Source organism: Ambystoma mexicanum, chromosome 2p (assembly GCF_040938575.1).
Source record: "Ambystoma mexicanum isolate Mex_15411 chromosome 2p, UKY_AmexF1_1, whole genome shotgun sequence".
NCBI classification, from domain to species: domain Eukaryota; kingdom Metazoa; phylum Chordata; class Amphibia; order Caudata; family Ambystomatidae; genus Ambystoma; species Ambystoma mexicanum.
Genome location: NC_090923.1, coordinates 825,722,233 through 825,738,735, shown reverse-complemented (window position 1 = coordinate 825,738,735; position 16,503 = coordinate 825,722,233). Strand labels below are relative to the sequence as shown.

Sequence of the window (16,503 nt, the reverse complement as noted above, 5' to 3'; positions counted from 1 at the left end):
GTGTAGAGTAAGATGTCTGCAGATAGAAAATATGGGGTTAATGAACTGGGGTTATTGGGGTGTCCCTATCTCTTTCCTCTTCTCCTCTCCTGTAGACCCCCAAAGGTTAACGCTCTCACCTTAGGTAAGTGAATGCCGAGCTCTCCATCTGCCTCGGGGCAGGGTGCTGTAACCAGTTTCTTCACTGGATAGGTAGCGCAGGCCTCTTGACTTCAGAGGACTGCTGTCCGTCGTTTACTGCACGAACGGTAAGTTTCGAGTCATTCAAATGTCTTTAAAGTCTTTAGTAATGATGTCTCTTGTTTTGCAGGGTTCCGGCGATGGCGGATGACGGGCTGAAGTGAGTTGAAGATGGAGCCCGTGTGATGAATAGAAGCGCCTGGAAGCACGTAAGTAAGCGCTTGTTGCCTGCTTCACTATGCGCTCTAACTGTCTTTTTATTTTGCAGGTACGAGTTCGGAGCGGCTGCAGGGTGCCGGAATACCCACTGGATTAGATGTGGAAAGGAGTAATGGCACGTGAGTATTAAAGTTCCCCAATGTCTTTAAACGCACCTTGTTTTGTCTTTCAGATGCGGGATGCAGCGCCGAAGGCCTCCGGAGCGTGCGAAGAGTTGGTAAGCCTTTGCCTTTCAGATGCCGGAATGCTAACCTGTTCTTTCTTGTCTTTATAGGTGTTGCTGAAGACTGGATTCAGGATGGTAAGCCTTTTTCCTTAGGCCCAGGACCGGATGCAGAAGACACGATGAGCGTTCTGCTGCAGAGGTTGCAGAATAACGCAAAGCAAGATTCATCCACTGGGTGTGGTTTAAATAGCCTCCTGTAGTGCTTAGGTGTCTCCTTCCACAGCCACGCCTAAGTAAGAAAAGAGTTCCTGGTAAGAAAAGAGTTCCTGCCTTCCAGAAGAGTTCCAGTGTTCTGAATCTAGGGAGTGGCTCCAGCCCCACCCAACAGGAAAAGTAGTTCCAAACAGAAGAGGATCAGAGGCTCAACTGGCAGGCAGGTAAGCAGCATGGTCTGCTGAAGGTAAGTCCACCCAAGCATTATGAGCCCGGCGCTTCCAGCGCTGGGACTGGGCATATTTATGAGCCTGGTGCCATTGGCGCCAGGACTGGGTCCAAAAGGTCCCAATTGGGACTGGTTGGCACTCGGAACCTGGGTTATGGATCTGCTTCCAAGGGAGTTGGGAAAACCCTGACCTTTTGGAAGCAGAGATCATGACAGTACCCCCCCTCAAGGCCCCTCCCAAACCGGGCTTCTCCGGGGGTTTTGGCTTGTCAGGAAATGTTCGGTGAAATCTTTTGATTAGGCGAGGAGCGTGGACATATTCAGCAGGTTCCCAGGATCTCTCTTGGGGGCCGTAGCCTTTCCAGTCAATTAGGTAGAATAGTTTAGATTTGGAGATCTTGGAGTCCAGAATGCTTTTGACTTCAAACTCGAGTTCTCCATCCACTAGGATAGGTTTTGGAGATTTGGTTAGTCGGGTTTGAGGTTGCACGGGTTTTAATAGAGAGACGTGGAAGACCGGATGTATCTTCATGTGCGGGGGCAAGCCCAACTTGACCGCTACTGGGTTTACTATGGTAGTGATGGAATAGGGACCAAGGTATCTTGGGTTGAATGTGCGTGGCCCTTTTAGAGGTAGATATTTGGTGGATAACCAGACTTGATCCCCTACTTGATAGTGAGGGGCTTCCTTCCGATGTTGATCTGCTCCTTTCTTGTATTGTTCTTTAGCCCTTTGAAGGTGAGAAACAGCTTCCTTAAAGGCTTGGGTGATTGTAGAATGCAGGTAGTCTACTGCTGGTGTTTCAAGATCTTGGAGGGGATCCAACTCCGAGGTTCGAGGGTGACTGCCGTACAAAAGAAAAAACGGGGTTTTCCCAGTTCCCGAATGGACAGTTATTGTAGGCATACTCGGCTATCCAAAGGATATCTTTCCAAGTTTTTTCAGTTTGTTGCAGCATGCAGCGTAAATACTGTTCCAGAGTTTGATTGGTCCTCTCGGTTTGTCCGTCGGTCTGAGGGTGGTGACTGGTCGATAGTCTCACATCAATTTGAGCCGACCGACAGCAACTTCGCCAAAAATGAGAAATAAATTGAGTACCTCGATCCGAAATTAGAACCGAAGGAAAACCGTGCAGTCGGACGATGTTTTCGAGAAATTCTCGGGCCAGAGTTGCTGCTGTTGGCAAGCCTTTGAGCGGAATGAAATGCGCCATCTTGGAGAATAAGTCCACGATTACTAGAATCGTATTGTATCCGGAGCATGGAGGTAGATCGGTGATGAAGTCCATAGAAAGCGTATGCCAAGGGCGAGGTGGGATGTCAATAAGAGGCCTGCTGGTCTTTCCTTTTGACTCTTGTTTTGGGCGCATACCCCACAGGACATTATAAAGTCTCTGATATCTTTTTTCCAAGACGGCCACCAGAAGTAGCGCTTGATCTTTTCTGAGGTCTTGGCTATACCGGGATGACCTTCCATTAAAGAGTCGTGATAACAAGAGATTACTTTTTTCTGTAAATCTGTGCTGGGTAGGTATAATCGTTCTTGGAAATACAATAAGTTGTCCTTTACTGCAAAGTCCTTTCCCTGCAGATGCCAATTCTGTATGTCTGCTGGAGTTACAAGTTGCCTGGCTTTATCCTTAACTTCCTCTATGGATTCTGTGGCGATTACACCCAGAATTCTTTGTTCGGGAATGATTGGTACAGGTTTAGGGTTGACCAAGTGTTCTTCCACTCCATCCGAGAAAGGGCATCGGCTTTACCGTTCTTTGTACCAGGTCGATAGGTAATTATGAAGTCAAACTCGGCAAAGAATAATGCCCAACGGAGTTGTCTAGAGGATTGGGCTTTTGCGGTCTTCAAATATTGCAGGTTTCGGTGATCCGTAATCACAGTAACGGTGTGTCGGGCCCCCAGCAGATAATGCCGCCAAGCCTTAAAGGCAGACTTGATAGCCAGAAGTTCCTTGTCAGTAATCGTGTAATTGATTTCAGGAGGCGAGAATTTGCGGGACCAAAATGCCACGGGATGCAACTGATTGGTTACCGGGTCCTTTTGTGATAGAACTGCCCCCATGGCAAGGCTTGAAGCATCAGTTTCCACGATGTAGGGGAGTTCGGGCGAGGGTGTTTTAAGATTGGTGCAGAGATAAATTTAGTCTTCAAATCCTGGAAAGCTTGTTCCGCCTCGGTAGACCATTCAAAACGTTTGTTTTTCTTTAACAAGGCAGTGATGGGCTGGACTATTCGAGAGAATTCGGGGATAAACCTGCGGTAAAAGTTGGCGAAGCCTAACATGCTTTGCACACCTTTTACGGAGGGTGGTGATGGCCATTTGAGAACTGCATCGACCTTCTTTGAATCCATACGCACTCCGCCAGGTGATAATATGAATCCCAAGAATTCAACTTCAGTCACGTTGAAAACACATTTTTCCAATTTAGCGAAAAGTTTATGTTGACGCAATCTTTCGAGGACCATTTTCACGTGTTTCCGATGTTCAGATTCCGATGAAGAATAAACGAGGATGTCGTCAATGTAAACAACAACACATACATCTATGAGCTCTCTGAGGACATAGTTCATAAAATATTGAAAGGCGGCCGGGGCATTGCAAAGTCCGAAGGGCATGATCTGATATTCAAATAGCCCATACTTGGTGTGGAAGGCCGTCTTCCATTCATCGCCCTCTTTTACTCGTACCAAGTGGTAAGCTCCTCTAAGATCCAGCTTTGTATATATGCATGCTTTTCTGACTTGGTCCAGGAGTTCAGGGATCAAAGCTAACGGATATCTATTCTTAACGGTGATCTGGTTCAGGGAGCGATAATCGATACAAGTTCTAAGGTCTCCTTCCTTTTTTGGAACGAAGAACAAAGCTGAAGAAGCAGGGGACTTGGAAGGACGAATAAACCCATTTGCCAGGTATTGATTCAGGTATTGTCGAAGGTGAAGGTTCTCGGGCTCGGTGAGGGCATAAATTCTACTACAAGGAGGAGTAGAGCCAGGTATCAGGTCTATCTGGCAGTCATAAGACCTATGAGGAGGTAGAGCGTTAGCCTGATCCTTCCGGAAAACATCTTGGTATTCGGGAGGTAACTGGGGAGTCTCTGAAGAAATTGCGGCCAGTGCAACACCAGGTGGAGGGTGACAAGTAGAGACACATTCTGGAAACTGGACCGTTCTTGCTCGCCAATCGATCAGAGGATTGTGTTTCTCTAACCAAGGTATTCCTAGAAGAATCTGAAACTGAGGGGCCTTGATCACATCGAACACGATCTTCTCATGGTGTCCATCTTGACTTACTAGCGTCACCTCTTGAGTGGTATGCGTTACTGGCCCGGAGGCTATCTCCGTACCATCCACCGTAGTAATGACGTCCTTTACAGCCTTGGGACAAAGAGTTAGATTCATCCTCAAAACCATTTCATGATCCACATAATTGCCGATGGCACCGCTGTCGACGTAAGCTTCAATTGCATGTAATCGATCCGGATTATCAGGGCTAATGAGGACCATAGGTATCACGAAATGCGAGGTCACGGAACTGGTTTTCACGCTCGCAAGAGGACCTCTATTCTTGTCGGGCGAGGTCGTTTCCCTGCTCAGAGTTTGTAACTTTGGTAACTGCAGCTCCTACTGCCTTCTTGGCAGGTTTCACCGGACAGTCTCGAAGAAAGTGCCCTGAGTTTCCGCAATAGAGGCATAATTGCAACAGTTTTCTCCTTTCCCGCTCCCTTTGTGTTAGAGGACCTTTCAGACCCCCTATTTGCATGGGTTCCCTGGAGTCTACTCCTTTGGAAGGAGTTGGCGGTTTGGAAAATACTAGAGCATCAAACTTGGAACGATCGGCCTTGGTGTTCTGCAGCCTGTGATCTATTTGAACGACCAAGTCTATATAATCCGAACAGTCTTGTGGGGGATTCACTACTTGGGCTAAAACGTCTTTGAGCTCTCCACGTAGACCTCTATAAAACAGCGTAATCCTTTTGTCCTCAGGCCATTGAGTTTCCACTATTAGTCTATTGAAAGATGCAATATAAGCCAAAAGGTCTTGATTACCCTGTCGCAACGAAAGAAGCTCATTGTCCAAGGCCTGCCCCTGTGAATGTCTTGCGAACAGTTTTTCCATACTAAGCTGAAAGGCTTGAAAATCATGGAGAACCGGTTCATCTTGATTAACTAGAGGGATCGACCAGTCTGCCGCATTGCCACTAAGGTACGAAAGTACAAAAGCTACTTTTGCTTGATCAGTTGGAAAGGCTGCTGGCCGGCATAAGAAGTGCAACCGGCACTGATTGATAAATACTGCAAACCTCTTTGGGTCACCAGAAAATCGTTCGGGCGGAGCCAGAGGTACATTCCCAGGTAGGTTGATCTGCACTGGATTCATAGAGGATGTTGAAGGAAGATTTGCCCCTGATGCGGGTAACTGGGTCTGTCCGGCTTGTGACTGTAGCACTTGTCTAGCAAGATTGTCTGTTCTCTCCTTGGAAATAATTAGTTCCCTTCTTAGAGCATTCGTTTCCTGACGAGCTGCATGCACTTCTGCCCTTAGTTCCCCAAGTAACCGGGCTAGGGGGTCAGTATCCGAGGTTTCCATAGCGCCTGGGCGAGAGTTTTGCGGTAGGCTTTGCGTTCTGTAACGCTCACCTGATTCTCGCAGAGGCGCCGGTCTTGACTGGGCGACTACCGTATCTTCAAAGGTGATGTGTAGCACCCGGTTGGCTCTTTGGGCTGGACCTCTGTGCACTGTATGCCTGACGTGTAGAGTAAGATTTCTGCAGATAGAAAATATGGGGTTAATGAACTGGGGTTATTGGGGTGTCCCTATCTCTTTCCTCTTCTCCTCTCCTGTAGACCCCCAAAGGTTAACGCTCTCACCTTAGGTAAGTGAATGCCGAGCTCTCCATCTGCCTCGGGGCAGGGTGCTGTAACCAGTTTCTTCACTGGATAGGTAGCGCAGGCCTCTTGACTTCAGAGGACTGCTGTCCGTCGTTTACTGCACGAACGGTAAGTTTCGAGTCATTCAAATGTCTTTAAAGTCTTTAGTAATGATGTCTCTTGTTTTGCAGGGTTCCGGCGATGGCGGATGACGGGCTGAAGTGAGTTGAAGATGGAGCCCGTGTGATGAATAGAAGCGCCTGGAAGCACGTAAGTAAGCGCTTGTTGCCTGCTTCACTATGCGCTCTAACTGTCTTTTTATTTTGCAGGTACGAGTTCGGAGCGGCTGCAGGGTGCCGGAATACCCACTGGATTAGATGTGGAAAGGAGTAATGGCACGTGAGTATTAAAGTTCCCCAATGTCTTTAAACGCACCTTGTTTTGTCTTTCAGATGCGGGATGCAGCGCCGAAGGCCTCCGGAGCGTGCGAAGAGTTGGTAAACTTTTCTTTCAGATGCCGGAATGCAGTGTGAAGACCTCCGGAGCGCACGAAGAGTAGGTAAGCCTTTGGCTTTCAGATGCCGGAATGCTAACCTGTTCTTTCTTGTCTTTATAGGTGTTGCTGAAGACTGGATTCAGGATGGTAAGCCTTTGCCTTTCAGATGCCGGAATGCTAACCTGTTCTTTCTTGTCTTTATAGGTGTTGCTGAAGACTGGATTCAGGATGGTAAGCCTTTTTCCTTAGGCCCAGGACCGGATGCAGAAGACGCGATGAGCGTTCTGCTGCAGAGGTTGCAGAATAACGCAAAGCAAGATTCATCCACCGGGTGTGGTTTAAATAGCCTCCTGTAGTGCTTAGGTGTCTCCTTCCACAGCCACGCCTAAGTAAGAAAAGAGTTCCTGGTAAGAAAAGAGTTCCTGCCTTCCAGAAGAGTTCCAGTGTTCTGAATCTAGGGAGTGGCTCCAGCCCCACCCAACAGGAAAAGTAGTTCCAAACAGAAGAGGATCAGAGGCTCAACTGGCAGGCAAGTAAGCAGCATGGTCTGCTGAAGGCAAGTCCACCCAAGCATTATGAGCCCGGCGCTTCCAGCGCTGGGACTGGGCATATTTATGAGCCTGGTGCCACTGGCGCCAGGACTGGGTCCAAAAGGTCCCAATTGGGACTGGTTGGCACTCGGAACCTGGGTTATGGATCTGCTTCCAAGGGAGTTGGGAAAACCCTGACCTTTTGGAAGCAGAGATCATGACAACCAGCACTTATGTCTGCACTTTCTTGCACTTGCCACCAGCTGGCCGTTTTATCTTACTTATTCCACTTTCCCATGTACTATTTTCCCTCTCCCTTCCCCCTCACACTTTTCCTTTTCCCCCCTTCCCATGCACTTGCGCTATTTAAATGACACCTGGCCTAGTAGGATCGTTGTCTGTCCTCCCTTTGTTGTCACCACCCCCGCCTCGTCGCACCTTGAAACACTTGTGTATAGGCGCGTTATAAATGCCATATCATAGACTTGGTTTTGTTCTTTACTATGTCCCCTTGACACCCCGGGTCTTGTAACTAGACTATGCAGTTGAATTGTACTGCAGCAGATATTACAACCAAGTATACATTATGTATTTGCTACAAATTGTAATTTGGAAGTACATAGCATTGATGAACAACATGATTCAAGCTATCAATAGCACCACAAAGTGCTAAAGAGCACTTCAAATTCATAAACCGTATACTATACTGGCCTAGATGGTCACCTGGTGGGGTTATTGGGTATGTTCTAGCCATTAGTAAAGTTTATTTAAAAAAAAAAAACTTTCAAATCTGTAGTTGGCCAGCGTATCTGATTTCTTACCAGTTTAAATGATCAGTTCAAAAACAGTTGCCTGGATGAAGTGGTACTTTTTTTTTTCTTTTGTTTTCCTTACATTTTACATTTTCTACTTATTTCAGCCATTGAAAATGAAACCAGTCTACTTGACAGCTATCCTCTTGCACAGTCTCATGAACTTGTAAAATCCAGTGATATTAATTCTGAAGGTAATTTTTCTACTTTATTGTACTTAACGCTATATTCCTTCCGGCAATGTATATGTATGGCTTGAGGGACTGTATTCCCTCCAGGTACATCCCATAATGCATAATTTGATTTCAAGCAGGGCTGTTTGCCTTTTGAACATTGCGTTCACGTGCATCTGAAGGATAATTGATTACTAGTAAACTGACTATTGATACTTGAAATGGACTGCAACCTAGTCACCACCACTGAGGAAGGTGTATACATTTTATTTTTTGTCCCTTTTCATGAGTTGACATTTTCCCTGTAATTACGTTTGGGTTAAACTGAATCATTCAGATAATTGGGGGGGGGGGGGGGTAAAGGGGATGCATGATGATGATGGAGGGGAAGCTGAAAAGATGCAGAGAGTCTTAGTTGGAGACGCCATGTCCCAATCCCAAAGGCTAACCTGTCCTTGGAGCTCTGGGACATCTGGAGACGGTAGGCTTACTGCTATAACTTTCAATGGTACAGAGCCATGGCACGAGTGCTCAGTTTTTTTTTTGGTCTTCTGCAGGTCTACTGTCTCCTTGGACCTACAAAAGAATAGGTTTGAGCTAATTGGTGTTGGGAGTAGGGCAATGTTTGTTGCAGTGTTAATGCATGCAAATCTGAAGAAACCTGGCTGTGTGCAATGAACTTATAGCAGTTGCTTGCTAGGGTGTCACGCCATGACCTGAGCATTCACTGTTTTGCGTATGGTTTGTTTCCGGTTTAAGGTTTGCATGAAAACTGAGAACAGTTGGGTTTTTGCAATAGTTTGCTGAGCTTCAACCCGATGCATGCCTCGTTGTTTCACATGGCGACATCAGTGCCAATATCTACATATTCGTGCCATAAATTGAATGGGGTTCAAGAACATTTGGACATTCCAGTTATGTTAGTAAGCACATTTGTATTGTGGACTCTGTACTAAGCATGCCCTTGAAATTTCAGAGCTTTTTCACCCGATGGTTTAAAAGCCTTCTCCTGGTTTACCAGGAGGGTAATCTGGGAGTTCCAATGTGACTGAATGCAATCCTGTAGGGGTGGAATAGTCCCCCCCCCCCCCCATTAAATTAATAAAGGTAATTCTGTTTCTGAAGGGAAGGGCTGCTAATTGGATACCCCCTCCATTAATGACCATGATACTATTCTAGTGCACACATCTACCATGGCTTGGAGTTAACAGGTGCCTGCCGCCCAGCTACTGAAACACAAAGTTCCTACAGGCAGTGGCAGCTCTTGATCTTCACTGCTGATCTAAATAATAAGTGTACGCTTTAATCTGGCATGTAAATATGACCTGCCTGGTTGTGGCATGGTGACTGATGGACACAATTATACAGCCTCTGCAATTTTATATCGCACTGTCGGCTCCGTGACTAGGGCCAAGCTATGACTGGAATAATGAATATTGGTGCAGGCCTGTCTCTAGTTAGTTGGCACAATATCCAGGATGCTGCAGGATTCTCCTGCAGGAAGGCTAACTCCTTCCCTCGCGGCATTGGGACAATTCCACCTCCACCTTTCTGGGGGCCTCCTGGGAGCCAGTGCTCTAATACAGCACTGCATGACACAGTTCACCACTGAAGGATCTTTGAAGTCGGCATGGTTTCTGTTGGACTCTTCCTTCTGCTCCCTCAACTTCCTGCAGGCAAGGTACTCAGTCTGTCATAAGGTGAAGTGCACTTGTTACCAATCTGGATTGATATCTTGCATCAGGCTTGCTTTGGACCAATCCTGTGCCCTTTTGCTTTAAAAGAGGGGCACCCAGCATTTCCAGCTGAACATAAGAAAAATTAACTTTCTATTCAAGAATTATGGACCAAATAGTAATCTTAGTGTAGAAAATGCATATTTTCCAATAAATGGCATCTGCAGATGGATCTGTCAACAGAGCATCTGGAGTCTTCAGTTATTTAGCTGTTCAGGGAGAATATTTACTATCCAGAAGGTCTTTGAAGCTTGGTTCTTCAGAGCTTTGTCTTTTGTTGCTGCTGCCTTGGACAGTTCACAGGTTTGTAGATTTTTCAGATTAACCTTTGTTTTTCCAGGTATTCTCTTTTTCTGTCTTCAAAAGGCCTAAGAGATTGGATTAGGCACCACGAGCTGCACAATTTTACCCCCCCGCCCCCATACATTCTTCTGTATCTGAAGATCATTTACACAGATGCAACCCATAAATGCTGGCTTAGGATTTACAGGTGGGTCCAGTTCTTAGTGGCCCTATATTCCACCAGCTCATCTCCATGAGAAATCATGGTATCCGTTTTCACATCTCATTTTGGGGGAAGAGGCATGGACCGAATAGACATCCTTTCTGGCTTCCTTTTTAAAATTTGTTCCCATTCATGCTTTTAAACTGTACATTTTTCTCCAAAAACACCAGCATAAACTGCTTCATTTTTCTTGAAACTGTTCTTTCTCCTCGGGTTAAGCAGTTCCTCATTTTAACAAAAGTTGCTAGTTATTTTCTGGTACTTGAAATGTTGCTTTTGGGCGTTAGTTTTTCCTCTGTGGCTGCAAAACATTGCACATTTCTTTACATGTACATTTTCCAAAGGCGGAGCGCAGGCTACAGCTTATGTGTTTTTAAAAATGATGCCTTGCTCTGCATCTTTTTTACTTGGACTTCCCTAAATTACTCCTTGTGCTAAACTACCAATTTGGCAATATTTGCATAGCTACTGCACACATTACACTGGGAGTGAAGTGGCTTTATGTTGGCAGCTATTGCACATACATTTGTTGCTGTTTTAGTTGGCAAAGGTTACAGATACGTAATTGAGGTTAAGATATGCAAAATGTGATGCAGCATAATAAAGATGCATGTAGGTGTCTGTGTTGGCAAGAGTTTTGTGAACTAAGTATTAAGTATACCCTGCCCTCCACCCCGCCTCAATGGGATGAGACAAACAAGAGTTCATTATGGAAGTTTTGTTAAATATTAGGTAAACCAACACTGTCCCCTCAAAAAGAAATGGGTCTTTAAACATAGTTGTGCCATAGTAACTACAAGAGGTCCAAAAGTGCATTCAAGAAACTATGAAATTAGTTGAACCACAAATAATGGGAGAATGTCATTATCTGGGCCTGTTGATCCATTGTGACCATGCACTCAGGTGGACTTGTTGTGCAGTATGGTTTGTACCCAGGGGATGGCTCCATTACTCCTTCAGTGTCATCCCAATTTTCCACTACAGCCTCTTAAATCAATTGTATGCCATGGCCTCAGGAGGTATAGCCATGGGGGCTATGCAGTTAGTTGGGGCTACGGAGTTTGGAGTGCCAGAGAATGAAAAAATATTGAGGGGGTCAGATCGCATGCATAAAAAACCACTGATGGCCCCCAAAATAAGCTGCAGCTTGGTGATCACACCTGTGCCTTCCATGAAGGCAAATTAGGCTACAAAGAATGAAATGTTATGGTGGGGGATAAAAAATTGATTCATACCTTTTCAAACAGTTTCCAAACCGAGACCAGTATCTACTTCCGGAGCAACTGCCAAGCAAAGAATTTGATTGCGGGCAGGTCTCATCCCACAGAACATGTGGCAGCACCATTACCAATCCAGTTCTTGCCTGGTTGGACTGAAGGTGGAGCAGATTCATTACATTTCTTTTGTGAGCCTTATAAAGTTCAGAACATTGTGCTGACTCCTTCTGTAGTGGGACAAACTTTGCATTAGCTGCAAACCAGAACTGTTGGTTATGCCCATCTTGCTCTAAATGTCCATAGCTATGTCCCAATGGCATACCATGCACTCTTCAAAACTGTGAACTCCAAAGATATGTCTGTATAGCATCAGAAGGGTCTCGGAGACCAAAGTGACACTTGGTAGATAATAAGCTTTCCCTGTGCTACAAGAAGGAACCAAATGGCACCTGGTAATACCAAACCCTACTGCACCAAAACTGGCAACCCGGTTAGCAATACCACAAAATGGCATATTGTTGAAAACCAACAATTGACCTACATTATACTAGGGCAAAATGGACTTGTGATTTAGTCCCAACACCTGAGTTGCACCCAAAACCTGCATCTATGAAGGAACCAAAGTGTGCAGTCTCAGAACTTTTGATAAACTGTCCTACCAGGATACATCCGAGGAGTTATTTGCTAAATCTAGTGATGGATGTAACCTAAATGGACAGTGCAAGTACTTTAGCAGGTTTCAGCACTTACTGAACAATTCCTGCCATCCTTTATGCTGTAAAACATTTCAAGCTTTTATGAGAGTGCAAGATAGTGTCAAAGTTGGGGTGGTGAGTGTATCAAACGGAATGAGGGAGACACAAGCATGTAAATTGCACATGGCGGGAACAATATAGTGAACTAAAATGACAATTTTACAGCCATGTTTCTGTGGTCGGGGGGGGGGGGGGCGACCCTCAGCTCTAAAAACTGCACACTGTGTGCCCACTCATAAAAATGCATGCTTTATGCCTGGTATAGATACTGTGTAAACCGGTCGTGAGGATTAGCCTACTGCCTTGCTTCTTTCACCCACAAGTTCACCTAAGCACACAATATGGATGGAGCCCATCCATGCCCTGCTTCAGTCCTGCGCATCTCACCTGCATCTCACCTGCAGCATAGCTTCAGATATCTTCCACCTTGTTTAAATCTTTAAGCAGTACCAGTGAGATGTATGACTGGTTCTTCCCAGCCCTGCTCCACGAACCTACTAGGAACCACTGGCTGGCATCTGTTTATTTCCCATAAGCCAGGCTGTTTTACCTTTCTGAAGGTACCAAAAGGCTGTTCCTACCCCCGAAGTCCTTACGCATAGAATATATTTTCAAAACGTGCGGGGCGTCTGGTGTTAATGGGTTTCTTTTTAAACCTGATACTAGCTAGTGAGGGTTTACCCTTGACTAGTAACAAATGGTGTGCTGTGTGCATATGTAGAATAGAGGTGGAGTGGCTGGCTATTAGCTTACAACTGGTAATGCCGCCTTTGGGGATCTTTGAGAGCAGAGCAGCAGGGGGTTAGTATCGTGCTCCATTGCTGGTGAGTTTTTGTACCTAGGAATGACCTTTATTTCATAGTATGCCTGATAAAGTGGGGATCTCTGCTCTCAAGCATCCAGTGCTCTTCAAGGCCTGTCCTCCTTGCTACCGCCTGAACCTCCACCAGCTAATCGCCCCACCATCAATAAAATGATCCAGCCTGACTCGCTACTGACCACCTCCCCCAGCTGTTCTGGCTCACAAGAGAAGGCGCAGTGCATCTAAAAGTTGGGACTTTTCTGTGCCACAAAGTTGCACAGGAACCACAGGCATTCAAACAAGACTTGTACAGACAGTTTGTTCTCTGTCACTAACATTAGTGAAACTTTGAATCCAGCGATGTCCTACTTAAGCCATTCCATAGCTTTGTACATTTAAAGTGGTTTGGTACCAGTAGGCGTTAATTTAGCCTGGAGGCTCTCCATACTGCTGACTGATTTGGCCATGCCCCATTACACCGAGCTGCTGGCGAGAGCACCACGGCAAAGCCCACAGGAAAGGGTGTGGGTGTTTGGCGCACGAAGAGGGAGACACAGTTCCTGCGTCACAGGCCTGCACAAAACTCTGCAGGAAGGCAGTGGCTGAGGTATGTGCAAGAAGAGTGCTGTAACATCTCTGCCCGGAGCCCCTGGTTAACTGCCTGTGCATATCGATAACCGACACTAAGCACTCTGCCACCTCCTGGCTCACCTGAACTGTCCGAGCAGAAAATGTTTATGGCGAATAATTCGCAAAGCAAACCCCCAAACTGGTAATGGTAAAAATAGACCCCTGAGCCCACCAAAACCCGTGGGTGAGGCCAACATCTTGATTAGATCCACCAATTCCTTGGATCATTCACAATCCCTGTTAACCTAGATCCTGTGAGTAACAGGGGGGCAATGGAAGTGCACAAGTCAAACGAGGGTGAATTGACTCTATGCAACAGTAATGGTGCAGTTGACATTGCCCCCTACCCCACCCCCTGTGCCAAGGGAATACTACGATGGTTGACATTTTCCCTGGAAGTTTGTAGACTAAACTGCCCCTGACCCAGGGTTGTTCTTGTCCAAATGTGGCTGGAGGGGGGCTGACTGCGATCACCCTGACATCTACTCGACCCCAAGGAGCTGCATGATCCGACTCGGCCCTCTGCTGGTTATCTCGGACCTTTCTGATCTTGTTCGACATGGACTGCCCACATGGACGTGGATTTAATGGGGGTGATGCCAAAGCTGGCTCAATGATGGATATTGATAACCAGCATCCCCTGGTCACTTACGATATCCCTGAGATTGTACTGGCTACCACAAGTCCAGGCAGAGCTAAAGCCATGCCCATGATGGATCTCCTGGGTGTGACTGTCGTGCACAGCGATGAAGGCATAGTAGGTTCGGCCGTCCCTTCCCCCTCTGTATTCTTTTGTATTTAATTGTACTGCTATCCCATGTTCCCTCCCTGCGGCCCTATGAGAATTTTTATAAAGATTCACCCCTGAATTTGTTACTGTTAACTATTGTGCTAGCACATCTTGCTCCGTTTTGCTGCCAACTAAAGCATTGGTTAACCTTTTACTGTAGCTGAACAAAGAATGGTTGTAGTTCAGTCTAGTTCTAGTAGAAAGGAATTCTTGGTTGGCAGCAGTGTTTTCCGTACTCTCCTCACGAAGCAGCATGCAATGCTTACCTGTATTTTGTCTCACAATGGCTTTTGTCAAATGGGTGGTCTAAGCATATTCCTTGCTCTGTCAAAAAGTAATTGCATGAAATGTTCCATCCTAGCTGGGTAAATGCAATTGTTGGCTACATTGTGCGTGAGCCTTATTCGTTCTACATTTCTGAAAGCTAATTGCATTAGTGGCCATTCCCAGAGGGCCTCTGGTATTTGAAATACATGTTGACTAACCTAATCTGTCTGTTATCTTGCATTCCGTTTTGGGTGATAGTTGGAGCTATAAAATTGCAAGGGCAGTATATTTTTTGGGGAACAGAGTAGAACGGAGGTTGTGTAATAAAACTGCCTTGTTGCCAATCTCCTAATCGAGGTAAAAAGGGACCTGGGAAGGAGGGGGGAGGTGGGGAGAGGATTATGTGCACGATGAGAAGAGCTTGCTAATTAAAATGCTCAGTCATACCTGTTTGCCTTTCCAAAATGCAACCAGAAAGCATTCATGGTGTCTCATTAATCTTTTTAGATTCCTGTGCTCACAAGCCAGAAACAGGAGTTTGTCGTGCATCATTTACGCGCTGGTATTTTGATCCTGAAACTAAAACCTGCAGCACCTTTATTTATGGAGGCTGTGGGGGCAATGGTAATAACTATCAGTCTGAGAGCGAGTGCATGGATAAATGCTTTGGTAAGTATTTCTGGTGTGTTTAACACTTGGTGACTTTAGCTACATGAACTACAAAAGCAGTTGCATCAAATGTAGCATCCTGTGTTTAACATTGGGGCTTAGTAATTATTAACATGTTCAGTCAGACTACTGTGATTCCAGGACACACCAAAATCAATGACTAGCAGAAATGTCCTATTCTGCTGGGTGATGTGCTCCTTCCGGTCAATATTTCAGGGTGAATTGGTGTACTCGTATATCTGGTAAAACGATTAACTTTAATCGAATCTAATGACGAAGACTGAAGGTGGAGGAAACGGCCAACACTAAGTTATGGCAGAGGTAACCATGAAAGGCATATGTTTGAGTAAAAAAATGCCACACCATTGTTTATCAAACATAATTTTCAGACTATGCCAATTAGTCGCATGTGAACGAATTAAGAATTGGCAACCTCTTCTAAAGCAATTTTAGTTGGCCCTAATATTTTGTTGTGGAAGAACACAACATATCTTGAGATTCAGGTTGAATTGCATAACAATAAGAAGTAAGATGGGGACGTTTGAGGGAATATCGTGGAAGACTTTGTCCATTTTGCCCGGATGAACTTGGCTGGTATGAAAGTAATCCTATTTTGTAAACCTGGAGCAAATGCTGGAGCTGCTAAACGAGTTTTCATGAATTAACGCTCCACCCACTGAGAGAAGGTATTCTTGTTTGTATGGAGTTTTGCCTATATTGTAATGCTAGGGTAGACTGGAAAGGCCCTCTGGAGAAGCATATAGTCCTAGAATGCCCACCTGTTAACCCTCTGGAATCTTTTCACCTCCTTGGTGTCATGCATAGAAGAAAACTGAGGGATTTAAGGTAGGGAATTGGCATACAGGAAGCTTGTACAACAGTTGTCACCAGTTGGACAGCTTATTTTTATACATGGTTCATCTGGATCCAGTTGCCGCTTTGGCGCTGCAAGGAAACAGTAGCTGTTAGGGGTGACTTGTGGGATGTAGGTGATGTGAAAAACGGCATCACTTGTGGCTGGTAAAACACTGGCACTTCTTTCCCCTGCTGCGAGCCACCTGATCAAGGGGCTGGTACACTTTTTTTTTTTTTAGATCTTCTTTTGAAGCCCCTCCAGTGTTCAAGACCTGTGTTCTTATATCTGCTTTAAGGGCTGCCTTGTGTGATGCCCAGTGCCTCAGCTGGATGTGCCTGGACTGTTCCTGCTCTTCCACCCTAAGTTTTCTTTTGC

The 16,503-nt window shown here is 45.7% G+C and overlaps 1 protein-coding gene across 1 annotated transcript in view; it reads left to right on the top strand.

Annotated features, from left to right (window-relative positions):
• SPINT2 (serine peptidase inhibitor, Kunitz type 2) overlaps positions 1-16,503 on the top strand; it is a 106,974-nt gene that overhangs the window by 62,076 nt on the left and 28,395 nt on the right. The window contains exons 5-6 of the mRNA XM_069644531.1: positions 7,836-7,922; positions 15,111-15,272. Of these exons, the coding sequence (XP_069500632.1) occupies positions 7,836-7,922; positions 15,111-15,272 (249 nt within the window). The remainder of the gene's footprint in view (positions 1-7,835; positions 7,923-15,110; positions 15,273-16,503) is intronic.